At 40.5% G+C, this 27392-nt stretch overlaps 3 protein-coding genes and 1 long non-coding RNA gene across 8 annotated transcripts in view; 3 read left to right on the forward strand and 1 right to left on the reverse strand.

The window, feature by feature from the left end:
• Nucleotides 1-8209, forward strand: part of LOC148047851 (C-type lectin domain family 2 member D-like) — a 44848-nt gene extending 36639 nt beyond the window's left edge. The window contains exons 5-8 of one of the 2 annotated variants that reach the window (XM_087708534.1): nt 2223-2413; nt 4158-4261; nt 6564-7434; nt 8111-8209. In XM_087708534.1, the coding sequence (XP_087564660.1) occupies nt 2223-2413; nt 4158-4261; nt 6564-6684 (416 nt within the window). In that variant the 3' untranslated portion in view covers nt 6685-7434; nt 8111-8209. Of the gene's footprint in view, nt 1-2222; nt 2414-4157; nt 4262-6424; nt 7435-8110 lie in introns of both variants that reach the window. The other variant, XM_087708533.1, reaches the window with a different exon arrangement.
• Nucleotides 8210-14011: 5802 nt separating this feature from the next.
• On the forward strand, nt 14012-26724 carry LOC106548839 (C-type lectin domain family 2 member D). 3 transcript variants are annotated; one of them, XM_014066322.2, is made up of 7 exons: nt 14012-14067; nt 19681-19711; nt 21167-21280; nt 22849-22941; nt 24784-24968; nt 25069-25172; nt 25710-26724. In XM_014066322.2, the coding sequence occupies exons 2-7, from the start codon at nt 19693-19695 to the stop codon at nt 25894-25896; spliced, it is 702 nt and encodes a 233-aa protein (XP_013921797.2). In that variant the 5' UTR covers nt 14012-14067; nt 19681-19692; the 3' UTR covers nt 25897-26724. The 3 variants fall into 3 exon arrangements, with proteins under 3 accessions (XP_013921797.2, XP_013921798.2, XP_087564667.1); XM_014066323.2 differs by lacking the exon at nt 14012-14067 and adding an exon at nt 14731-14826; XM_087708541.1 differs by lacking the exon at nt 14012-14067 and adding an exon at nt 18368-19132.
• LOC148047852 (C-type lectin domain family 2 member D-like) overlaps nt 14056-27392 on the forward strand; it is a 51839-nt gene continuing 38502 nt past the window's right edge. Inside the window, exons 1-2 of one of the 2 annotated variants that reach the window (XM_087708539.1) lie at nt 14056-14067; nt 19681-19711. In XM_087708539.1, coding sequence (XP_087564665.1) covers nt 19693-19711 — 19 coding nt within the window. In that variant the 5' untranslated portion in view covers nt 14056-14067; nt 19681-19692. Of the gene's footprint in view, nt 14068-14744; nt 14827-19680; nt 19712-27392 lie in introns of those variants that run through there. The other variant, XM_087708538.1, reaches the window with a different exon arrangement.
• On the reverse strand, nt 15644-17316 carry LOC148047853 (uncharacterized). Its single transcript, XR_015695769.1, has 2 exons — nt 16908-17316; nt 15644-16362 (listed from the first exon to the last, which is right to left on the reverse strand). It is a non-coding gene; the product is annotated as an uncharacterized LOC148047853 (long non-coding RNA).

Here is a 27392-nt window from a genome sequence, read left to right on the forward strand (position 1 = left end):
TGAAAACAATTCATGCCCTTGTTTCATTATCAGTTTCTGTAAACAACTTGTAAACCCTTCAGCTACAAAGTTAGTGAAGTCAAATAAGGAAAGAAAAGAGATGTGTTGTTTCAAAAACCCAGCTTCTGACCACCGACTGGCAATGTTAATTTTCACCCTCTAATATTTATCTCTGGCTTATAGGGAACAAAGTTCTTTAGATTTCTTTTAGTGTGGTTTGATAACAAGTAGTAGGAAGAATTGTTAAAATAAGAAGGAAGGATTTAATCCAGAAGTCAAAAAAACAATCCGTTCACTTTAAGAGGAGAGATGAAAAAAATGTTGCGAGCACTTCAATCCACAAAAAATAGTTACAAAGGAAAAAAAACTTTCCACAGTGATCCAATTAGGATTATTTTTGCCACTTAGTTCTTTTCCTTAAGGATCTAATTTGGCTTTAAAGAAACATTTCTTTGGGCAGTCTTTAGCAAAATAGAAAAGATACCTCACCAGATGGATTTACTTTCTCTTTTCACTTCCTTCCTTCTGGAGCATCCCGATTTCATCAGCCTGGGGACGGCCTGTTTACCGCCAGCTTGAAGCACTTCCCTTGGGTCTATCAGGGATTTTGCAATGTCACTGAGACCAACAAGGCTTTGTCTTCCTGATCACCGTCTCTACGGGGGGGGGGGGGGGGGGTTAGGTCTCAATGGACCATCCAGCGGCAAGTGTCAACGGCAGTCTCGGAGTATCAAGACCGCATGTTGTGATATTGCGATGTGGCTCCTCCTTCTCCCGGCAATATATGTTTTGAATTGTGAGCTGCCCAGAGTCATTTGCTGAGATGCGTGGCTGTAGAAATCAAACAAACAAACAAACAAATAAATAAATAAGTAAATTTGGTTATTTAATTTTAGTGCTTCCCAAACCTGGATAAATTTCCCCAAATTGATTAAAAATGGCTTTGGGTAATGATATACACCAACCCATTGCCCAATCCACAAAGGGAGATATAAATTTGCAAAACCGCAGCTAATATACAGCCATAAAATAGAATTACAGTTAAAAAACTGAAAATCACAAAAACACTGTGCTTTCTGGTAAGCTGGCTGCATCAAACTTGAGGAAATATCCTGTCTTCAATGTAGCTACTGTAAATAGCCCATCCATCATTCCCTCTTTTTGAGACACTGAATCCCATGGAGTCATAGCTCTCATGTGATGGCTGTTATAAGGCCATATAATATTCAGATCCTGTTCAGCAGGATCTTCTGTGCTATTATTCTAGCATCTGGCTTTTGGGAGAAACAGCTTACATGTCAGAGTTCCAAATAATACACCCACAGCAAACAGAACTCCAAGGCAGGTAGATTCCGCAAAAATAGTTTTATTGGATATATCATATTGGTATAGGATGATGAAAACCGACTCTATATGTAACCCACAGTTTTCACCTAATTAAAAGTTTTTCCCCTTTCCCAAATAATCAGTCACATGGTCCAATCGGGGTGCAATCCAGTTGCTTGGTAACATTACTCCTCCTTTCTTCAGCCACCTCTGGGAATGTCCTTGGTTCACAGGGGAAACTATTTTGTTTTGGCTACAAAACCCCAGCTATTTTTTTACTGCCAGTTCACTCAGGGATGTGCTTTGGGCAAACGTTTGCGTGCTTTGTGCACGTGCATGCACACTAGTGAAAAAAAATGCTTCTGCGCATGCACAGATATAACTGGTTCAGAGGCGTGGGCAGCCAAGTTACTATCTATTCAGCCGAACCAGTCAAAATCTGTAGGAACCCACCTCTGGTAAATACCTTATAATGTAATTACGTTATAAACATATTTGTGTGCACAAATTCCAATTTATGTAAGATATTTTAATATGGTATTAACAGCAGTGGGTTTCACGTTTTGTTACCACTGGTTCCCCCCGCGTGCGCCTGCTCACTTTGCACGGGCTCCCCTTCTGCTCATGTACCTGGTTTTCCGTGCATGTGCTTTGTTCGTGCTTGCACCTTCTGTGCATGTGCCCAGCTTAAAAAATGTGTCTAAATAGGATGGCATAGAGCCGGGGCAGGTGGGCGGATGGACTTGCTCACCCACAATTTCTGCTACTGATTCGGGTGAACTGGTCCGAACCGACTGAATACCACCTCTGGGTATTAACTATTCAAACTTAGTTGTCAGAACTGTATATAGTTAATTGTGAGGTGTATGATTTGTGTTTTTTTGTTTTACTTCCAGTTAAAAAACCGGAAACATGTCCATTTTTTCCTGCCCCTGTGAGCCAAGGTGTTGCCTGTCCAGATTTCTGGATTGGATATAGAAGAAAATGTTTCTATGTATCAAAAGAAGAAAGGAATTGGTCTCTCAGTTTAAACACTTGTTCTTCGTTTAATGCCTCCTTGGCTGTGATTGATAATCAGGAAGAATTGGTAAGGAATAAGTTGTCCTGGCATTCACAAATACAAAAAGCAGTCCTATTATATTTGTTATCCATATACTACTAAAACTTTCATTGCGTTTGTCTATTTGTCAAGTTAGTCCAAATGGTGTAATATACTGTAACAATTTTTGAATCGATTATCTATTATTCTTTCATGTATCCCCAAATCACTGGGCTTCAAAACCCAAGACAGCCAACGCAACACACAAACATAAGCACTCAAATGCGACTACTCACACTGCTCACTACTACACACTTTCCCACTTCTACTAGATCTCCTTCTACTGCTCTTCCACTACTCCTTCTTATGAGTCCTACTGTTGCATAACAGTACCTCTTTCTACCTGTGCTTAGCTGCTCCAGGCAGCAATTCTACAAACTAATGGTAACAAAACATTTTTGAATCATGGTACCTAAAATCCACTACCTTAAAAGACTGGGTAAAAAACCTGGCAGCCGTTACTCCTGTGGAATTGAAATTTCTATGATCCTCAGACCAGTTTTATTCACAAACCTGTGTCCTTTGCAGTGATCCCATGGTCACATGGTCACAATTTCTGATGCTCTCACAAGCAGAGTCAGTGGGGAAGCCAGCAGGAAGTTGGAAGTCATTCCCACATCCTTTTTGCCATTCTGATTAATCTGATTATTTAGTCATTCTGATTAATCATAGCTAAGTAAATATTAGTTTATTATTGAAGTCCATTTATCATTACCAATATTTTTTATTTATTTAGGATATGTACTATTCTTAGATTGTGATGGGACCATCTAGCATTGGGTAAGAAAAAAAATGTGATCAGCCTAACATTTATTTTGATCACCTCAGACTGCACTAACTTTCGCTCTTTAATTCAAATTTGAAATGGAGATCCAGAACATTTTCTATTATGGCTAGAGGGCTTACCTGCAGTTCTTACCTCTATTAGGGGAAAAAAAAATTGAGTCCCCCTCATACTGAACACTCGTAATATCCATTCTATATTTCAGAAATATAAATAAATATATAAATATTTCAGAAATGTTGTGGCTGTGAACAGATGTTCATCTTGTTTATTCTGAAATTCAATAAAGCCAAGCACAGTTTTATAATCTTTGACTTCCTCTTGTGGTCAAAGAGCAGATCACTTGCAGGTCTGAAGTTGTATCTTAGCAACAATTGGAAGCTTTCATTCTCCCACAACAAGCAGCTCAGAGTTATCACATTATCAAACGAACATGGCTGATTTGTAGAACAAGACCAAATTTTATGCCATATGCCACCAATTAAATATATTATTTGCATAAAAGCTGCCATAAATATTTTAGTTATTCTGATGCGTTATTAAGAAATATTTGAGGAGAGCTATCATTATGAGTAACAAAAACTAATATATTCCTGTTGAATTCTGTTCAATGCATCTTAAATTTATAAATATATGTGTGTACTTTTAATCAGGCAAAAAGCTTGATTTAATAACCTCCTTTTAATAGATTTTGGATACAACAGACCTGATTTCTATACCACCGTCTCCCTCAAATAATGGCGAAGTCCATTCTGTCTAAAATAGTTCTGACAAGGCATTTACACATACCTTAACTTTACCTTACTTGATTATGATTTTGTACAGAAGAAATAAATTGATGCAATCAATGTATTTTGACATTTAATAGACAGTAAACAAATAACACTTTCTTTCCCAAAGTAGCATATTAAATGAGGATTATACTATACATTATTTCATTTCTCCTAGGATTTTTGGGTAGGTATATTAAAATCCTTTCATTACTGGTTTGGTATCTCAAGAGAAGTTAACCAGGACTGGAAATGGGCCAATGGCACAAAGTTCAAAAATCAGTAAGTATGGTTTTATTTATTTGAACTTACAGAGCTATTTACCCATTTGAAACATTTATACTCATTACGCTTCAGCCAGAGGGGCTGAAGAAATAATAAGAAATGGAGATCACTTTTTATTAAGCTTCTCTCCCTAAAAATAAGACACAGAAAGGGGAGGGAAAAAATGCTCAGGCAATAGTATATAACATCTGGTGGTCCCTGCACTGCTGGCCAGTTGTGATAGACTGAGAAGTTCAAAATGGCTGAGATGATATACCCAGGGGTGGGCTGCCCGGGTTCAGGAGAACGTATAGCTAACATTATGGCCGGTTCGGAGAACCTCCAAATCCCACCCCTGGCTGGCCCTGCCCAGGAGTCTCCACACGGCCCATTTTGGATGCAAGGTAAGTGTAGAGCCCGCGCAGAAGCTCAGGGAGCAGGAAAAATGGGCTTCTGGAAGTTCCAGAAGGTGGAAACAGGCCCATTTCTGGCCTCTGGAGGCTGGGGAAACGTTTTCACCCTACTAGAGGCTCAAGGAAAGCCTCCAGAGCCTGGGGAAGGCAAAATGCCCCCCCCCCCCAAGTGGTGAAGGACCATGCCCACCATGGCCACACCACCCAGCAACCAGGCAGAGAACCCGTTGCTGAAATTTTTGAAGCCCACCCCTGGATACACCACCTCCAGAAGCAGATGGTTCTTCCGCCAATTTTGTTATTTTTGTAAGCGGGGGAGGGACAGCTCTATCTGTCATTAAATTGCAGTTTGCTCCCCTCGCCCACCCTCCCAAAAGTTATTTTCTATAAGGTAAGATTCTTCAAACCTGACATCTTTATAATGAGTAGCCTTCCAGAATTCCTGGCTGCTTGGTGAATTTTGAGAATCGAAGTCCACACCTTGTAAATTTGCCAAGTTTGAGAAACACTGCACCATGAACAAGGTAATAGGGAAATGGGAAATGTTAAAGATCAACTCTGCGTATTAGTGATGTATCAACTATCTCTGATCTTTTTCATATCCATAATTCAGAATGTTGATTCAACCTTCTTTGGAAAGGATGTTTATTAGAAATGTAACCAAATCATTAAATTTAGCTAATTGACAATTGGCTTGGGAGAAGGGATCTAATTTGGTGATTTGATCAAATAGTCTTCAAATCAAGGGCCTTAGTTAAATAGCCATAGTATGCACATAAGAGAGAGAAATCAGTAGGATAGAAAGGGAGAGTATTAAAATCCAGTCTGTGAGGGTTTTATCCACAATTCTACTTTAGACTCATATTCTCCAATCTATAAAAGAACCAAGTGGCACCATTCATTTCTGTTGAAGTTATTTGTTATGTTTTAAGACTATTTATCAGGAATGTCAGATGCTTAAAAATCTAAAAATCTGAAATTAGGTATATATGTCTAACACTTAAGCAAATCTACACCATTTCAAATTTGAACTGAAAAGTGTGCATCTGAAATTTCAATTCAAAACTTCAATGATTCAGGGCATATTTCAACTGTGCTAAGAATTTACTTAAACAGCTAGTACAGGGGTACAAAACTGCAATGTCACGTTGTCATAACATGCTGTATTGTGACTTTTTCCCCCTTCGCTAAAACAGGGGTGGGTATGGTCAGCATGTGACACATCTGGGTTGCCGGCCACGAGTTTGACACCTCTGTTTTAGTTGATAACTGAAATTTTGAACCAAAATTTTACTTTTACGCTTTATAATGTACTTCAAAGTCCAAATACTATAGATTTCCTGAAGTGTTTGGCAGATACCTAGTAACAAAATCCATATGTGCTTCCTTAATATTTAATAACCAATTATTAAATTATAACTATTGATGGCAAATCTGTGGAAATCAAATAACATACCCAAGTTTCTATTGTTAGGAAATGCTCACAGATTATAAATTGTAAAGTGGATTTTGAGAACAATTTCTGGGAGGCATTTAATTAAGGTTTGGCTAAACTCTCAGAATCCCGATTCCACCGGGGGTTTAAAAATATTCTGAAACTTCCTTTAATAACAGAAATTAGGAACAGCTGTGATGTTTCAGCTACCATGTCTTTATGCTTGCCGAGCAAGACTTTTGCAGCTTTGTAGAGCTGAGCATTTGTTCCGAACATGAGAGATACCTTCAAATGAATGTTTTCTCCTCTCTCTCTCTCTTCCTTCCCCTTCAGATTTGGGTTGCTGCCAGTTCAACCAAGATCGGCTGAACCAGTAGTAGCGGAGGTGGGAGGATCCTGGAAGGATCATTCCTGCAATGCTAATTTCTGCCCTCAGTACCACTGCCATAGTAATTACATGATCTTTTTGCAGGTTTCCAGTGCGAGGAGAAGGTTTATGTGCATATATAAATGGAAAAGGGACTGATAGCACCTTGTGTTCCATGGAGAAACTTTTTCTCTGCAGCCGGCCAGAAAGTTGCAGGCCTGGATGACACAACCACGTGAAAAGAGGAGAGCTCCTGGCTTATCTCAATTCGTTTGATCCGAGGTGCCCTCCCGACCAACAAAAAAGCCCACAAACTAAAAAAAGAAAAGGAGAAAAAATAATACACCAATTACAAGATGAAAAAGGAATCACACATCATTGGAGGAAAGAGAAAAAAATACATAATACAACATTTCTTTGAAAAACTATGGCGCGAGGTTAGGGCAGATTGGCAGCGCTTCGCGTTGATTGGACGAAGCCTTAGAGAGACATGTCATTTCGCCAAAGGTCACGGATTCCAGAATCCCGGCAGGGTATTATTTAGACTCAATGCTGCAAAACGCGGAGTGAGGAAAGAAACCATCGAGCGCTGTGCTCTGAGATGGGGAAGAGGGGGCTCTGGAATACCTGACGGGGATGGGGAAGGTCCCCTCACGGTCCTTGGAAAGGAGCTGCTGCCTGACGCGGAGGGGATTTCCCCGCATTTTTAACACTGAGCTCCACTATGCGGCCGCGTCTTTTTATGGGCAAGTCGGAATGTGGGAAAGCCGAAAAAGTTTTACAAAGTTCCCTCACCGGGCAATTCTTTTCCTGCTGGCTGCGTTAACCACTGTGCGAGCTGCTCCATGAGATCTGGAGCAAAAAAGGGGCTGGCCGTAGGACAATTGGTCAGAAAGGAGAGACGGGTTTCCTTGTTAAACCGAAAATAAACTGCAAAATTTAGAGGCCTAACAAGACTGAAAAGGCTGCCTGGACGGTAAGGTGGGGTTCGCGGATCCGCGCGTATTTCTCGGCGGACTCGCATCGGGCCTTTTGAGACAAGTGCAGGGCTGTCCAAACTTGGGAACTTTAAGACTTATGGGATTCAACTCCCAGAAGGCTGGGGAATTCTGGGAGTTGAATTCCACAAGTCTTAAAAGTTTCCAAGTTTGGACACCCCTGGGCTAGTGCCAAAGCGCCTCCGTCCTTTAGCGTGACAATCGCTATAACTTTTTTTTTTCAGCTATAACTTAGAGATGGACACATTAGAGTTCATGTAGGGATCCTCCGGGTTTTGGGAGTTTATTGTGCAAGCAGGGTGGGGGCGCAGTAGCTTGGATTTAGAAAATGGGAAATGGGAAAAATTCCCTCCGAGGTAGTTAAAAATAGATTGTGCAGAAATGAACAAATTAACGTTGGCAATTAAAGAGAAGGAAGAATCAGAATATTATAAGATATGGGGATGTTTTTAATCACTGGATAGAAAATCAGTATGCAAAATACAAAAAGAAACAGATAATTGAATAATTTGGAAAAGAATGCAGAATTGTAGGGGAGGAATTGAATTAAAAGGTCATTGAAATGTAAATGTAAAAGTAAGATAAAAATAGATATAATTTAAATATGATGACAAAAAAGATGACATGTCAGTAAGATTAATGATGTGATGACAGGTTCTATTTAGAGTCCATTTCTTTCTGGAGCCTGGAAAAAAACAGCAGGATTTGGCTGCTGTTTCCAAAGGAGGCTGCGTTTATTTTAACAGCAACAAGGTATATTTTATTTATTTATTTGCCAACATGTACAAGGTAACAGGTATTAGTATAGACATGGACATGAGATTAGAACAAATAGATGGATATAAATAAGTATAACATGACCATGAACACATAAAATGTGTATCAATGGGGACAGTAGGACAGAGATGGTAGGCCAGCTGGTGCACTTGTGCACGTCCCTATAGGGACCTCTTAGAAAACGTGTGAGGTCCAGGGTGGACAGTTTAAGGTTAAAGATATGGGGGTTTGAGGAACTAACAAAGAATCAGGTATGTTCCAACTATTGACCACCACACTATTGCTGAAGTCGTATTTTCTGCAGTCGAGTTTGGAGCGGTTTACTTTGAGTTTGCATCTATTGTTTGCGGTATGTATTGTTGCAATTGAAGTTGAAGTAGTTGTTTACAGGTAGGACGTTATAGCAGATAATTTTGTGTACTATGTTTAGGTCGGAACATAGTTTCTGTTTCAGAACTGGAGGAAGTATTTTTCACCTTTGTTCTTTTTTTTAATATATATTTTTATTCTTTTTCTTAAAGAAAAAACAAAACAAAAGCAAGGGAAAAAAACTTTCCTCCATTTCATCAAGCATGTCGTTTGGTTACAAGTTTTTGTGCATCAATTCTTAAGATTAAGAATAACATCACTGGTTTTGCATTAAACTTAACTGAATATTTCGCATTGAGCATTATGTGTTCAAATTACACATTACACATTAATATTCTTTCATTTGTAACAATTCTTAATTCCTTGAATTCATAATTATCTATCAAATAACAATAAGTCTTTAAAGTATTATAATATCACCTATCTCCAAGGAGAAAAAGCGGAGATTAGAACAAAGAATTCCCATTAATTTATAATATACATTCATATTTTCAATTGACCATAATGTCACCAATCATCCAGAGTTCCAAGAATAGTTTTCCATTATTAATTATTAATCCATATAGTGGTTAAGTATTTCAATTCTCATATACATACATACATACATACATACATACATACACACACACACACACACACACACACACACACACACACACATATATTGTTCATTACATCATCATTGATCCATTTAATATACAAAGATCTTTCTAATATAAAATGGTCACTACATACAATTATACCAAAGTGTTCAAATCATCCCACTCTTATACATTGAGATCATTATTGTCCTTTATATATCATGTGAATGGTGCTCTATATCATAACAAGAAAAAAAATCTTCATAACAATAATTATAACTTTCTATTACTACATAAGTAAACAGTTTCATTCCCAGGTTTTTTTATCTAACCATTGGTAAAACAAGTCCCATACTTTATAAAATTGCTTGTCCTCTCGGTCTCTAATTTCAGATGTAAGCTTACTCATTTTGGCACATTCCATTATTTTACGAATAGTTTCCTTCTGTGATGGTACTTTCTCGTTCTTCCAATTTTTGGCAAATACAATTCTAGCAGTTGTTAAAACATTTATTATCAGGTATTTCAAGTCCTTATTGTATGTTTCTGGCATCATGCACAGCCCATGCCCATCCCGGCTCCACAAAGGCAAAAAACATTGCTGTACACCACTTGATATGGTTAAGTTTGACACCTGTGTCCTACATGATTTATTTTCAGCATTGGGGTGGGGGAGACACCTATTTTAAAGCATCCTTGATTTCATATTTCATCATATTTTCATAAACATCTCCAAAATCTTCAGATCATTCCATTTCTTCTGTTCTGTGCTGGATTATTACTTTTATATTTATTTTCATTCATTCTTTTAACACTGTTTAATTCTTCTTATCCTTCTAAAACTATTTATTTCTACCACAATCTCATGTGTTTCTCTGCTTTTTTTAATTTTAATTGTCCGTTGCTTTCTTTTACCATGTTTCTGCAACTTTTCTTCCTATATATACATCATGCAATCTCTCTTTCTCACCTTAATTTCTTGAATCATTCTTAAATGCTTTTTCTGATACATCGCCTTTTCATACTTTCTAAAAAATAATGTGATAAGTATAGATATGTGTTTATGATTATCTAGAGCTCTTAGGATTAGATTGTATATATGTTCGATATATACCCTTCATTATGACTCCAAAGTTTTTTTTCAATTTTACTAAGAGTTTCAGATAAAATATACTGTATATCTGAAAATGTCTTAAGCAAGTGAATATTTTAAAATCTGTTTAAATATCCAATTACAGCCACTCAAATCCATTGAAATAGTTAATTATCTTTAGAGTTAATTAGATAGAGTTTAGAAATAAAGAGTGCTAATTAAATAAATCCTTTAATCTTTCATTCTGAAGTTCAAGCCACAAAGATTTTGCTCACTCCATATGATTATCCTGTTTATCTTAATGATTCATCAATTAAATTAATTTGTCTAAATTTGCAGGATATATCAAACCAGAATACTAGACTTGGGAGAGACCTTGGAGGTCTTCTAGTCCAACCTCCTGCTCAAACAGGAGACCCTATACCATTTCAGACAACCCTAAATTAACTACACAGGATATATGTTAGACTAACATGTGATCAGTTTGTGATTTAGTGGGATATGAGATTATGGGCACTGTTTTTAACTAGGCAGTTAACTGTGAGTTGTATAATGCTAGAGAGCCATTTCGTGTAGTGGTTAAGGCATCAGACTTGAAATCATGATGGTGAATTGTAGTCTGTCATAGGCACAAAGCTATTGTGTGATCTTGAGCCAGTCTCTCAGCCTTAAGGAGAAGCAGCAGGGGCCGAATCACATCCAAAAATCTTGCCAAGAAAACTGCAGGAAGTTTTCAGAAGTCAAAAATAATAAAATATTAGAACTGAGCAGTGTTGTTTCTGATGCTCAGTGTCACCCTTTTGTCTTCACTGGATGGAAAGTGTGTTTAATCCAGGAATAGCCATGTAATTGCCAAGCCTCTGAAGCAGGGTGGATAAAAATTGACGATTTAAATAAATAAATAAAACAATCAGATTTTTTAAATTTTAAATTGGATGTACTTATTTTTATCAATTTATTTTAATGCTTTTGGAATAAAAATCAATCTAAAGTTTTCCTATTTAAGATATGTTAATAATTTAGTTATTCAGCAAGAAATGAAGCTTACTGTATTTTTTGGAGTATAAAACGCACCGGAGTATGAGACGCACCAAAGTTTTGAAGAGGCAAATAAAAAAAAAGTTTTTTCACTCTGTAGACCTCCCCAAAATGGCCCATTTTTTCTGAAAACGGGCCCGTTTTTAAAAAAAGGCATGAATAGCCTTTAGGAGGCTTTCATAGTGCTCGGGGGGAGGGGGGCAAAAAACAAGCAAAAAACAACCCATTTTTCACAAAAACGGGCCTGTTTTTGTCAAAAAGGCATGCATATTTTTTAGACTTATAGGGGCTGGGGGGACAAAATTGAGCAAAAAATGGCCCTCCTACAGGCTCTGCACGGCCATTTTGGTGAAGGGGGTGGGGTTTCGGGAGGCAAAAAATGCTGTATTCAGTATATAAGACGCATCCAGATTTTCAGCCTCTTTTTTGAGGGAAAAAGGTGCATCTTACACTCAGAAAAATACGGTAGTTATGTAGCATGAAGCTGTATATTCTGCGATATTGGGGCTGTCGGTGAGTCAACATGTCAGAGGAGGAGCCGCTGCGGGACAGAGATGACAGTAGCTCTTTAAAAATTATGATTTAAATCGAATAGATTTAATCAAGCTATTTTACTAGTGATTTAAATCGTGATTTAAATGACTTGATTTAAATCAATTCTACCCTGCTCTGACGTCTCTTGACCACTTCTGCCTTCCTCTCATTTTGAATCAGAGGGATTATCTCTGGTCTACAGATCTCCAGAGAATCATTAGATATTTTCAAAATGAATCCTATCACCCTTTGTTGACATTTAGCAGAGATATGATCTTCCTGCCTAGATCTGGTAGTAAGGCTACTATCAGGTTCCAAGTAATGCATCAGAGGTGGTATTCAGCAGGTTCTGACCAGTTCTGGAGAAACGGCAGCGGAAATTTTGAGTAGTTCGGAGAACCACCTCTGATTGGCTCCTCCCCCATCTATTCTCTGCCTCCCGAGTCCCAGCTGATCATGAAGGAATGGGGATTTTGCAGTAATCTTCCCCTGCCATGCCTGCCAAGTCACGCCTACAGAACCGGTAGTAAAAAAAAATTGAATTCCACTACTAACGCATCCTTCACAAATTGAACTCTGAGGCATTCCTTCACTCAAAGTACAAACCTATTTAGACATACCATATTGGCACTAACTAGTGAAAAGCCAGTACCAAAGTTCCCTGGCTTTTCATATCTATATAAGTTTCAGTTTTCTCAAATTTCCAAAACAATGTCACATTGTCCAATCAAGATGAAAGTGGTTGCTTGGCAACTTCTCCTCCTCCTCCAATCAGTGAGCCATTGGTACATGGCTCATCGGCTAGTTGTGCTGTGTTTGCTAAAGGCTCCATGCTGTGTCAAACTGAATTAACACTCCAGGATATCAACAACCCCACACACACTTAAAATTCAGGCTTGACAGCTACCAGTAAGGCTTACGGCTGTCATGCCATGCCATGCCACGCCACCCACCTCAGAGTCTGACTCTGAGATGAAAGATGAATAGCTGACAGAGTGACTTTGGCCTTCTTTTGAGGCCGTTTTTCACCCTCCGGAGGCTTGCGCGAAAAACCTGCCCTACGGGCAAACCGGAAGTTTGGGAATGAACTTCCAGTTTGTCCATAGGGCCATTTTTCGCCTTCAGGGGACTTCCCTGAAGGCTCCGGAGGGCAAAAAACGGCCCTATGAGCAAACCAGAAGTTCGGGAACGGACTTCTGGTTTGCCCATGGGACTGGATTTTTGCGCTCTGGAGGCTTAAGGGAAGCTTAAGAAAGCCTCTGGAGCCCGGGGAGGATGAAAAAAGCACGCCAAAAGCTGGGGGTGGGAGTGCTGGTTGCGCATGCATGCGCGCTGGGGTCACACACATAGCATTATGGGTGTGGCACGCCCACGCACGACCCTCTTGCAACTGCTCCCCCACGTTTGCATGCGAGCCAAAAAAGTTTAGCTATCATTGGCATAGAGTTTACAAGAGGACTGAGGACTAAAAACTTAAGAGGACCCAAAGGTGCTTTTTCAAAAGGCAACTGGACTTTCTGGTTTTCTTTGAAGATGTTTTGCTTCTCCAAGAAGCTTCTTTAGCTCTGACTGATTGGTGGGGAAAGGAAGGATCATCCAGCCAGAGATGAAGAAGCTTCTTGGATGAGAAGCAAAATGTCTTCAAGGAAAAAGCAGAAAGTCCAGTTGCCTCTTGAAAAACATATTTGGGACAACCATGACTTGAATGACTGAGAATCGCCATAGACTGTTAGGAAGAGGGACTGGAAGATTTGGCTATGCTCAGCATTTTGTACTTGATTAACTTACAGTGAAAATACCCCTGAAATAAATTAACCCTAATGGCAAAATTTAATAAATAGGGAAAAATATTTATGAAATAAAACACCACCATGAAGAATAAAAGAAGCAGTACAACAAAATATTGGAGAAAATGATCTAACATAGTTAAGGCCCACCGAAGTAAAAGCTGAACCCACACACAATTTCTTGGCAAGACAGAAATCCCAGTCTATTTTGTAAAGTCATCAAAAACAATGAAACTCTCCACCTTATCCTCAGCCACATCTTATAAAGAAGTATATAACACAGGGCTCCCTGCTAATGATCTCAAAGAGCAACAGCAGTTCCACTTGGAAGAAATACAAGCCCTCCTTCCTTCTGTCAGCACTGATGGCAAAGAACTGACCCCTTCGTAGCGTGAACAATCCAGGGCACGTGGCAGAAGAGATCTTGTGGAGGTACTGTAGGGGCCCAGAAGGACTGTAAAAAGGGACTGTAAGAAGCCTGCAGTTCTGTACTCTGACCACTGCGCCACCCTGGCTCTTTTGAATTGTCAGCGGGCAGCGTTTCGGACCGAGGAATTCTGGGAGTTGAAGTCCACCATCTTAAAAAGTTGGAACAAAGTTGCGGCGCTTTGCCTCTTAATAGTTTTTTGCACGGTCGGTTTGCCTTGCGGATGGAGTCACCGCCTTTTGTAACTCTGGCCACAGGGATTTGATTGGATCGGGCAGCAGCAAAACAAAACAAACAAAACAAAACAGCGAGGCTGTTTCGCCAGGATTCCGGACTCGGCGGTCTTCCGGGTGGCTATCATTTAGGTCAGGGGTCTCCAACCTTGACAACTTTATGCCTGGAGGACTTCAACTCCCAGAATAGCTGGGGAATTCTCGGAGTTGAAGTCCTCCAGGCTTAAAGTTGTAAGAGATCCCTGGTTTAGGCTCCCAAGCTGCAAGACGCGGGGGAGGAAAGAAACCCTCGGGCGCTGCACGCTCGCAGTCCTTGGAAGGCGGAGGATTTTCTTCGCATTTTTTCAGCTGCGCTCGGCGCTTTTGATTGGCAAATCGCAGCAAGGGGAGATGCCAATTGAGAGTAGAAAACTCCCTCACCCACCGGTTCGTTTTCTCTTAGGAGCCCCGTAAACCACACTGAGATCTGCATCGCAGGGGGAGTGAATAGCAGCAGCTGCTCTGTTGGCCGAAGAAGGAAGGGAGAAGCAGGTAACTTTGGCAAGCTACAATATCTGAATGCCGGGCAGTTGTGTTCTCGTCCAGGATTGGGGGGGAACAGCCAACGGGAGTCAACATTGCCTCTCCTCCTTCACGGCTTCCCGAATCTCACGCATTCAGACGTTGATTCACAATCGGGGTTGCCCGCTTCCCTTTGAGGCTTGTGCAAAATCGTCCCCGCCTCTTTGCCTGAGGGTTAATCGCTTTCCAACCACAACTATGGTGGGGTGACTAGAATTCATATAGGAGTCCTGCGGGGGATCGGGGTTTTTATTATGCAATCGGGATGCGCTAGTTTGGGTCGCGCATCCGTGCTGCTAGTGCTGTTAAGGATACGTGCATTGCGATGATTGCGAGGACTGCCTGATTGCATTTTGGTGAGTACGCGTGTTTTCTAGTCCTGTGACGGCTTTCATGCCATGGGGATAAGTTTAGACTGGATTTGGCATTTTTGTCCACCTACCGAGTCCTTCCCAAGGAGAAGGGATAGGCAGAGGTTGATGTTTTATGTTGTTAAACAAGTTGTCCGAGGATGTAAGCTGTTCCAAGTCAAGCAATTTATTTTACTTTTGCAATTTACTGGTGGTCATTTTATCAATGCCGAGTGTGCTAAATGGTGCTCCAATTGTTTTCTGGCTGCACCAAAGGCAGTTATGACTATTGGTACTACCTTTGCTTTATTTATTTTTTTAAAGAATAGAATAGAATTCTTTATTGGCCAAGTGTCATTGGACATACAAGGAATTTGTCTTTGGTCCATAAGCTCTCAGTGTACAAAAAAAAGACAAGATACATTTGTCAAGAATCATAAGGTACAACACTTAATGAGAGTCACAGGGTACAAATAAGCAATCGGGAAACAATATCAATATAAATCATAAGGATACAAGCAACAAAATTACAGTCCTGCAGCCATAAGTGGGAGGAGATTGGTGATAGGAACAAGGAGAAGACTAATGGTAATAGTAATGCAGGCTTAGTGAATAGTTTGACAGTGGTGAGGGAATTATTTGTTTAGCAGAATGATGGTATTTGGGGGGAAACTGTCCTTGTGTCTAGTTGTTCTGGTGTGCAGTGCTCTATAGCATTATTTTGAGGGTAGGAGTTGAAACAATTTATGTCCAGGATGCGAGAGGTCTGTAAATATTTTCACGGCCCTCTTTTTGACTCATGCAGTGTACAGGTCCTTGATGGAAGGCAGGTTGATAGCAATTGTTTTTCCACAGTCATTCTATTTGTATTTGAAATTCTTTATATTTTGTGATTTTCTCCATTTTTTTCTCTTCTCTTATTGATGTCGACAACATCCACTATCCACATTTTTTTAAATCTTTCTTATTGTCAGTTATTAAATTTGGGGTGTTATATGGCAGGTGCCTATCTATTTGAATTCTAAAGTCCCAGAGCAATGTAACTTCTTAATTTTCTGCTTCTTTCTCAATTTTATGGTTCCAATTTTTTATTGTTATTATTCTCTATTCATAACAATGTGAAGCCATAGCTGCCAATTTTAAAGATGGTGTTGGCCTTCCTATGCATCAAGTTCTTACTAAGAACTTCAGGATATTGTAGTGCTGTATATATATATACATACATATACATATACATATATGTATCTATACACTATATTGCCAAAAGTATTCACTCGCAACTGCTTCTGATTATGTAGAGGATGAGTGAATACTTTTGGCAATATAGTGTGTGTGTGTGTGTATATACATATACATATATATATGTATTTGCCAAACGTGTGTGTATATATATACATATACATACATATATACATACATACATACATACATACATATTTGCCAAAAGTGTGTGTGTGTGTGTGTGTGTGTGTGTGTACACACACAGAGTGAGCTCCCATTACTTGTCTCAGCTTCTGCCAACCTAGCAGTTCTAAAGCATGTAAAATACAAGTATAAAAATAGCCACCATCTGTGTGCTTTGGGCGTTTAGTCCTGCAAGCCACATGATCATGGGGACGTCTTCGGACAGCGCTGGCTCTTCGGCTTAGAAATGGAGATGAGCACCACCCCTAGAGTTGGGAACGACTAGCACATATGTGCTAGGAGAACCTTTACCTTTACCTTACATATATATATAGAGAGAGCCAAACAGTGTGGCCTTCTGTAATTGACAGATGGAAATGTCAATGCACAGATCTAAGATTTTTTTGGTATGTCATTCAGTTGGCTGATAACCTGAAACCACCATGACCGGTTTATGTTATCTTTCAAGTTCAATGTTCAAATATTGATACTTTCTGATCTTCTCCAATTCTTTGTCTTCTACTCTCTCCTGGTATTGCCACATTACTTACAGAAACTTCTTTTCAACCACTTAAATCTGATGAGGTTTGAGCCAAGACTTTATCAGCCTGTATTGTGCAATGAGCTAAGTATAGGATCTACTGTTACTTCCGCCTCTTTACACAATCTGTGCTTTGAATCAATTGACGATTTTTCAGTTCTGGTCTTGATTGAAGGAAAGAGAGCAACATCAACAGCTGTGCGATGTGGAGGCCGAGTGGGACTGGGAGTAAATACAGGTAGTCCTTGACTTACAACAGTTCATTTAGTGGCCGTTCAAAGTTACAACAACACTGAAAAAAAGTGATTTGTGACCGTCTTCCCACAGTTACCACCTTTCCAGCATCCCCATGGTCATGGGATCAAAATTCAGATGCTTGGTAACTGGTTCATATTTATGACCTTTGCTGTGTCATAAGATCCCCTTTTGCAACCTTCTGACAAGCAAAAATCCATGCAGATTCACTTAACAATCAGGTTACTAACTTCTCAACTGCAGTGATTCACTTAACAATGGAGGCAAGAAAGGTGGTAAAATTCACTTAACAAATGTCTCACTTAACAACAGAAATATCTTGGCTCAGTTGTGGTCGTAAGTCGAGGACTACCTGTACTGTGTAAGAGGCGGGAAAAGCATGCAGGCTCCTGGCTGCAGGCTAACAAGGCTGAACGGGTTGCCTGGACAGCAGCTGGGCCTCTCAGATTTGTGCATACAGGTAGTCCTCAGCTTAGGCCATAATTGAGCCCAACATTTCTGCCACTAAATGAAACATTTGTTAAGTGAATTTTCCCCCATTTGATGACCCTTCTTGCCACAGTTATTATTAAGCGAATCACCGCAGTGGTATCACAATGATTAAGTGAATCTGCCATCCCCGTTGACTTGTCAGAAGGTCACAGAAAGAGATCATATCACGCCCCGGGGACACTGCAGTCGTCATAAACGTGAGTCAGTTCTCAAATGTCTCAATTTTGATCATGTGACCGTGGGGATGCTGCAATGGTGTGAAAAATGGTGATAAGTCACTTTTTTCAGTGCCGTTGTAACTTTGAATGGTCACTGCTGTAAGTTGAGGACTACCTGTATTTCACGGCTGAGATATAGTGGAGTTGCATTTTGAGGCTTGGGTAGAAGCATGCCAGGTTCCTTTGCCTGAAGGTTAATTGTCTTCCAACAACAGCTTTGCTTTGGAGAGACTAGAGCCGTGATGGTGAACCCATGACATACATGTCCGAAGTAGCATATGGGGCCACGCCGTGTGGTACACGCAGCATCGCCCATTCCTCTTCTGGGTTTCTGGCACGCATGCGCACTCAATGATCAGCTTGCCTTCATGTGTGTGGCAGTGCCAGAAACTGGAAGAGCAGGTTTTTGGTTTTCTGGCGTGAACATGGGCGCCGGCTAGCTGATCGTCACATGCGCATGCGCGGCAGTAACCGGAGTGCAGGAAACGGAAGTTCATTTCCCAGCATGCGTATGCTCCCTGGGCAGCTCCTCGTGCACGCGCACATGCTCTCTTTTTGGCACTCTGTGCCGAAAAGGTTTGCCATCACTGGACTGTGCAGGGGCCCTGCGTGTGGGGGCTTTATTTTGCAAGCAGGGTGCGCACTAGTTTGGATCACACGTGTGCTAAGGATATTGTGGTGGAATGATTAGTAGGACTCGTTTAGTATGTTTTGGTGAGTAGGTGTATTTTCTAGTCTTGTGATGAGGTTCCTGCTGTGGGCAGCATTGAAGAAACACAGCACTTTGTGACTATGAGGCCTTTGTGACTGTGAGGGCTTCTTGATTGTGAGGACTCCCACTGCAATGGAAGAAAAATAGTTTTTCTTTAAATTCTTTTGTAATAATTTTATTGAACATCATAGTTTAAAAAAATAAGAACTAAAACCAAAGTAAAAAAAATAAATAAAAGTAGAAAGTGCAGAGTCAGAAGGAAGGAAGAAAATACAGAAAGAAATGACTTTCCCCTCCAGAATAAGTATAAACAAGTTTAATCAATTATCACCTTCTCTAATATTTCAGCCAAATACGTCTTCTTCCCATATACTGTATTTCTTCTTCTCGTATCTCATCTCTTTTTCTATAAACATATCTTTAAAACCTCTTCACTTAGTCGGGTTAGCAAAATTCCATTAAAGGTTAGTAAAGATAACCATCGACTGTAACCTTAATCAAATAAACTAACTTTACTTTTACTTTTAACAATCTTCCTACTTAATCTCCCCAAATAATGTCCTACAAAGTGATTTCTTGCTTTATCTTTATATCATGTCTCTTCTGCCAAGCCCTGGGGTGTGGTTAATTTCTTGACTGCTTGTTCCTTTGCTGTTAATAATTGATCCTAAAAGGCAAAAGCTATCCAATACTTCCATATGTTTGTTGTTCAGTACTGAGGCTGATTCTGATATCTTTCCTTTTAATCTTTATAATGCATCTTAAATACATCAAGAAAAGTATCAGGAATGAGTGATACCAAATTCTTTCCTTTCCATCCGGTCTGATTCCTGATATATCTTTTTTTTACAGACAACTTGGAAGATGCCAGAAGAAATTAAAGGTGAGGCATTCAGATCTTTCTTTCACCTTGCTGAGAAAGCAAGAGAAAGTCCTAAAATACTGGTGAAGTCAAAGGAAAACTCTTCATTGATTCTATGGCTAAAAACTTTGCTGTCTATTCTAAGCAGAGGAATCACAAAAGATGTAAGGCAGGCATGAATTGGAAAAGCAAACGTTGGATGGGCAAAAGTTTTGATTTGCAATATGTGGAGATGACTGGGTTCAAGTTAGAAATTTGAGGAAGTGGTAAGAGAACTGGTTATCAGCAGGACTGTTTCCTTCAGTCATCCTTCACTCTTACGATATAAGAGCTGTATTGGAAACAAATATTCTAAATCAGGTGGAGCAGGAAGATAATTTGAGAGGATTCTTCCAGATGATCTATGTGTGATGCACTTAAAGTTTAGAAGATCATACATACATGTTCGTGGAAAAGCAAGGAGGTCTTCCAATATGTCCCCAAAAAAGCAATGGAAATACCCCAGATCTAGGTCCCATTGGGTGACATGGGCACCACTTCCTAATATGTTGCAAAATTATTTATGTATTTAGCATATGGCAAATACATGGACTTATGGTAGTTCAAATGATCATTGGGCCGGTGTAATCTCTTGATGAACATCCAGACACAATGTGATGAATTTTGTCAAGGAGCACCACAGTCATATTGAAGGGTACTCTGTCTTGTGGTTTGCCAGGCTTCAGAAGTGATATTACTTTGGCCTTTTTGCATTCTGGTGGAAGGTGTAATTTGCTGAGCCAATTCTTCTATTGTGGGTCCAATTCTGTTTAAAGCAGACCCTTCTTCCACACGGTAACATATGATGCCGTAAGGTCAATGAACACCGCTGTAGTTTTTAAGCCTCGCTGGAAACTATCCTTGCTATGTCCTGTTAGGCTCAGCACCTGATTAACACAACTATCTGTTGCCATGTATTTAGAGAGCCGGGAGTTCTACAATGGTGTCTGGCTTCCAACTGTCGTTAACTGCCAATTCTAAACTGCCAGTTTGGCTGCCAGTTGTTGCTAATGTTAACTGCCAATTCTAAACTGCCAGTTTGGCTGCCAGTTGTTGCTAATTGTTTGGTTCATACTGCTGTGCTATCCAGGGTGCACCATGAGGAGGCGAACTAGCATCACACCCCCATTTGCAAAATGATCAACACTCATGAGATTTTTGGCAGTCACCTTGAGTTCTGCCTGTGAACTTTCAGGAGTGCAGGGTTTGGGGATCTTATGAGTTTCAGCTACTTAAAATATTTCTTTCAATTGTTTTGACTGAGAAAGATATGGAGCCCTATTTGGGTATTGGGGGTAGCATCTTCCCAAGAGCAAAACTAGAGCATTCTTGGGATTTTCTGCCTTTTTTAGGGGCAGAAAGAGATTCTGGGTGTTGTGATCGTTTGATTCCTGAGGTGAAAACTACATCTTCCGTGTATTGTCTTCTGCCTTCCAGTATTGGTAGAAGGAGTTTCTCGATACTGTGACTGTTTGACTCCTGAGATGACAACTGCATCTTCTCCTGGATGCTGTGGCAGAAAGAGGGCCAGAAATGCTGATCACAACAAAGGTGAAATCTGCCTGGGACCCTTTGAGGGGCAAATAATAAAGTGGGTGGGGCTGTGACAGTTAAAAACCAGAATTCTTTATTCTTTTCTGCCTGGTTTTATGGAGGAGATGGTTGGGTCTGTGCCTTCTATTGAAAAGAAGAACTTCACACAAAACTGTCCCAAAGGTGCTTTTTCAGGAGGCAATTAGACATCCTTATTTTTGTCTTTGAAGATGTTTCGCTTCTCATCCAAGAAGCTTCTTTAGCTCTGACAGGATGGTGGATAAATCCTTCCATTTCCCCATCATCCAGTCAGAGCTGAAGAAGCTTCTTGGATGAGAAGCGAAACGTCTTTGAAAACCAGAAAGTCCAGTTGCCTACTGAAAAAAAGCACCTGTGGGACCACCATGACCTGGATGACTGAGAATCTCTACAGATTTTCACACAAAAGTGGCTTTAGGTTCAACATTACCTTTTGTGAGTTTTCCACATCACCTCAATAGGTATTTCCCATTTCCAGGGCAAAAACCCTGCCACTGACTTTTGGCCCATTAGGGTTTGAGAGGGAAGTCCAGATCATCCATCCGAAGGGGGAGGAATTGATATTGATACCTTTGTCTTAAAGAACAAGATCTGGTTAATTTTTGTAATGCTTTTAGAGAAGAGGGGGAAGTTGGGATGGCATGCTCTATTTTCCACTCTGCTGTTCTATACTTAGAATATAGAATAACAGAGTTGGAAGGGAACTTGAAGGTCTTCTAGTCCAATCCCCTCCCCCCCGGCAGGGAACCTTACACTACTTCAGACAAATGGTTATCCAACATCTTAAAAACTTCCAGTGTTCGAGCAGTGTTCTGGAGGCAAGTTGTTCCACTGATTCATTGTCAGGAAATTTCTCCTTAGTTCTAAGTTGCTTCTCTCCTTGATTAATTTCCACTCATTGCTTCTTGTCCTACCCTCAGGTGCTTTGGAGAATAGTTTGACTCCCTCTTCTTTGTGGCAACCCCTGAAATATTGGAAGACTGCTATCATGTCTCCCCTAGTCCTTCTTTTCATTAAACTAGACATACCCATTTCCTGCAACAGTTCCTCATATGTTTTAGCCTCATCCCCTCATCCCCTCTTTGTTGATCTTCTCTGCTCTCTTTCTTTGTTGAGACTCTAGAAACATACTTGAACTATACGTTGTGATATTACATTTTAGGACTTGGATAAGACACAATTGTTGCCAGCTTTTTCTTCTGGCAGGGTTGTTCAGCATTTAAGAGTGATGGGATTGAGATTAACTGCATGTCTCCCACAATGTGAGAACAATGTAGGCTATTAGCTCCAGAGCTAAGTCGTAAAATGGGGCAAATTTGCTTAATAAATATTTCACTAAACAACAGAAATGCATCTGCTGGTGATTCTGTCTATCCCACATTTTTCTAGTTTGCCAAGAAGTATGTTGTGGTCTACTTTGTCGAATGCCTGAAGTCTAAATATACTATGTCCATAGCATTTCAGGGGTCTGCCAATTTAGTCTGTCAAAGAATAAATTAATAAAATCATGAACTTCACATCCTAATATTTTTCTGTCTGTTTTTCAGCTCTCATACCTAAGTGCATTTCAGACAAACTATTCACTGTAGGAGCTGTTGTTGTAATCACAGCTTTGATCATTATTATCATTTCATTGGCTGGTAAGTAAGGAGATCTCCATTGTTTTGTTATTGTTTAAATCAAGATCATCCCATGCATGAATGATTACATTTAAGCCACAGAATACTACAGAAGGAAGTAGCAGCAACTAGGAGTAGGGAGTGTCAAATAAGTCAACATGATGTTTGTGCCAGTGCAATTGAATCCCAGTTGGAGCCCAGGCTTTTTATTATTTATTTATTTTTATGCAGTTAGAAAATTTATATTGCTGCTTATTCGCACTTGGCGACTCAAGGCAGCTTACAGGAATATAAAAACATCACATATATAAAAATAAAATAATCAAAAATAAATAAATTAATAAAAGAATATAAAAGCCCCCCACTCCGGCAACAATACATCACACAAGCCAGGTAATGGGCTTCAACCTGTTCTGGGTTCCCCAGGTCCGCTGGGATAGCCAGGTCTATAGTGCTCTCCGGAAGAGTGTTAGAGTATTCTTATAGGTATGTCAAAATGTTGCCTGCATTTCCCAAAAAGGCAAGAATGTTATTGCACTGCTATGATTGCCTCTGGACATTTTGACACTCACAATATACTGCTTCATAGTGGTTTACAGCCCTCTCTAAGCGGTTTACAGAGTTATCATAATGTCCCCAACAATCTGGGTCCTCATTTTACTGACCTGGGAAGGATGGAAGGCTGAGTCAACCTTGGGAGGTTCACAATCGAACTCCTAGCAGTGGCCAGAATCAGCCTGCAATACTGCATTCTAACCACTGCGCCACCATAGCTCTGGGGTCAGGAAGAAGATAACATGATCCAACATGAACAAACTTGCATTTGACTTTAATGCTTTTTCATTCTTGACCATATCTCTTGCTTTATCGCACAAACTCAAATACAGTCATTCTGAATTTATGACCACGATTGAGCCCCAAATTTATGTTCTTAAGTGAGGCATTTGTTAAGTGAGTTTTTGCCCCATTTTACTATCTTTCTTGTCACCGTTGTTAAGGAAATCATTGCAGTTGTTAAGTTAGTAACATGGTTGTTAAGTGAATCTGGCTTCCTCATTTCCTTTGCTTGTCAGAAGGATGGGGAAAGCGGATCATATGACCCCGGGATGCTGCAACCATCTTGAATATGAATCAGTTGCCAAGCATCCGAATTTTGATCATGTGGCCGAGGGGATGCTGCAATACTCATAAAAACGGTCATAAGCCACTTTTTCCAGTGCTGTTGTAACTTTGAAGAGTCAGTAAATGAACTGTTGTAAGTCACAAATTTCCTATAGTAGGTTTCTGCTGTAGGTAGGTAGGTGGCTTTTGTATCAATCTTGACTCCTAACAATTGCCTAGACTAGTCCCTAATGGTTTTTTGACAAGCCTTTGGAAGTGGTTTGCCCCTGCCTCCTTTTCCTTCTTAGGTCTGAGAGAGAATCACTGGCCTAAGGTAACGCAACTGGGTTTTGTGTCCAACCTAGCACTAGAACACTTTGCAATTTAAGCAGAGGTGGTATTCAGCAGGTTCTGACCAGTTCTGGAGAACCAGTAGTGGAGTTTTTGAGTAGTTCAGAAAACCAGTAAATACCATCTCTGTCTGTCCCCACCCCCATCTATTCTCTGTCTCCAGAGTTCCAGCTGATCGGGAGGGAATGGGGATTTTGCAGTAACCTTCCCCTGGAGTGGGGAGGGAATGGAGATTTTACAGTATCCTTCTGCCATGCCCACCGAGCCAATTCTTACAGAACCTGTAGTAAAAAAAATTGAATCCCACCACTGAATTTAAGTGTGGTACCTTAATATCAACTACTCAACCTTGTTGTCAGAACTGAAGTAGATTGTGAGTTCTATAATTTGTCCGTTTCACTTTATTTCTAGTTAAAGAGACAGAAACATGTTCGCCTTGTCATCCCCTTGTCAGTGCTGCCTGCCCAGATTCCTGGATTAGATTCAATGGAAAATGCCTCTACATATCAAAAGATGAAAAGAATTGGTCTCTCGGTTTAAGCACCTGTTCCTCATTTGATGCATCCTTGGCTGTGATTGATACTCAAAAGGAATTGGTAAGGAATAAGAAGACGACATGATTAATTTCTTACACTTTCTTCCTCCAATTAGCCCTTTAAATGAGGATTTTACTACACATTATCTCCCTTCTCCTAGGATTTTTGGCTGAATATTTTCCGTTCCTATCATTACTGGTTTGGTCTCTCAAGGAAAGTTAACAGGATGTGGAAATGGTCCAATGGCACAGAGTTTAAAAATCAGTAAGTAAGGTTTTATTTCTTTGTTTTTAGGATTTATAGAGCTATTTAACTATTCAAAGTATTTATGAGCCTTGGTGGCACAGTGGTTAGAGTGCAGTACTACAGGCTACTTCTACTGCCTGCAATTTGGCAGTTGTCACCAGGCTCAAGGTTGACTCAGCCTTCCATCCTTCCCAGGTGGGTAAAATGAGGACCCAAAATTGTTGGGGGCAATATGTTGACTCTATAAAACCGCTTAGAGAGGGCTGTAAAATGGTATAGAAGTCTAAGTGCTATTGCTATTCCTATACATCAGACTTCAGCTTGAATGACTGAAACAATAATAAAAATCAAGGTAATTTTTACCTAAGGCACTCTCTGCAAAAAATAAGGCACTGAAAGGGGAGGAAAAGAGAAGAAAATTGCTCAGGGAATAGTATATAAAACATCTGTTGGCTGATGTTCCCTGTGTCCTAAAACTGGCAATCTGCCCGGAAGCATCATTTTTGCAGTGCTAATTTCTGCCCGTGCAGATTGTAATTCCTTGTTCTTTTTCAGGTTCCCAGTGCGAGGAGAAGGCTTCTGTGCATATCTAAATGGAAAAGAGGCCAGTAGTACCATATGCTCCATGGAGAAACGTTTTCTCTGCAGCCGGCCAGAAAGTTACAGCAAGGCTGGAATGAAGGGAAGCCCCTGGCTGGGAGAAATATGGGGGGGAGGGCAGAGCAATATGACGATTGAGTGACAGCATCTCAGGGAGCTCTTAACTTTTATTTGAGCTTTTCTTTAAAGCTAAAATAGTTCATTTAAGAATTGTGTTGAAAAAACGTTAATAACCTCAGTTCTGAATTAGCTTTTAGTAATTTTTGCTTTAGAATTAAGGCTAGCTAGTTAGGAGCCAAGGCAATAGGCTGACTCCATGAATGGCTTAAAGTGGGCTGTTAAATCACTGTGAAGTGGTATATAAGTAAAAGTGCTATTATTAGCCAGTATTTTAGAGCCTGAAGTTCAACTGCACTGGATGCCTGCCAATTATGGGAGGCAACAAAGCTCTGAGACAGAAACAAAGAAGGACCCAAAGAGAAAAAGCAGCCTGAAATGCCACAAAGAAAATTCCAAGCATTCTGAACATTTTAAAGTTGGGGTGTTAAACTCAAGGCCCAAAGGGCGGATCTGGCCTGCAGGGTGCTTAGATCTGGCCTGCGGGGCCTCCCTGGAAACAGCAAAGGACCACCCCGTAGTGCTTCTGGCAGTGAAAATGGATTTTTGCTGGCAGAGGATTGCAGAAGGCCATTGCAGCCGAAAATGGAGCTCGCGAAGGCCACAGGCAAACCCCCCAAGCTCCATTTTACTGGCAGAGGGTTGCACAAGGCCATTGAAGCTGAAAATGGAGCTGGCAAGGGCCGGCGGCAGCACTTCCAACTCTGTTTTCACTGACAGAGGATTGCAGGAGGCCGTCGCAGCCAAAAACAGCTTGTGAGGGCTATGGGCAGCCCTCCCAAGCTCTGTTTATACTGGGAGAGAGTTGCAGGAAGCTGTCACAGCCAAAATGGAGCTCAGGAGCCCATTTTCTCTGGAAGAGCGTATAGGCCATGCCAGGCGCCCCTGACACAAATGACGTCGAGTTGGCTGTGGCCACCCCGGCTCCCCAAGATCAAAGACAATCCTGATGCAGCCCTCAATGACATCAAGTTTGATACCCCTATTCTAAAGTGCCAGCAATTTCTAGACAGCTGAAACTGAAGAATTTATTTCAGCACAATTATATACCAAGTAAGATATATAAGAAAGTATCCTTCGTTTCATCTACCTGCTTTGGCAATCTGCACTGATTAATGCTATATCTGACTGGGACGAAGGCGATTTATCTTCTTCCAAAGATCTACAGGAGAAAGGGGAGGGACACCTTTAAAATCACAAAAAAAAAGCCAAGCTCACAAAGGAGTATAGCATAAGTCCCAGAAATGAATAAATCAGCTAGGCAATACCCATACCGCAGAAATAAATGTATACATGCAGGTAGTCCTCAACTTACAACCATTCATTTAGTGACAGTTTGAAATTGCAACAGTACTGGAAAAAGTGACTTGTGAGTGGGTTTCACGCGACTGCTGTCTCATTCCCCATGGTCATGTGATCAGAATTCAGGTGCACCGTGGCACGGGGGGGGCATTATGGGTGTGGGACAGGGTGGGTTCCGGCAGGCACTACTGCTGGTTTGCTCCTGTGTGCATTGTGTGC

Source organism: Thamnophis sirtalis, unplaced genomic scaffold, assembly GCF_051295495.1.
Source record: "Thamnophis sirtalis isolate CommonGarterSnake01/CBP01778 unplaced genomic scaffold, rThaSir2_p1.2 scaffold_3, whole genome shotgun sequence".
Classification (NCBI taxonomy): domain Eukaryota; kingdom Metazoa; phylum Chordata; class Lepidosauria; order Squamata; family Natricidae; genus Thamnophis; species Thamnophis sirtalis.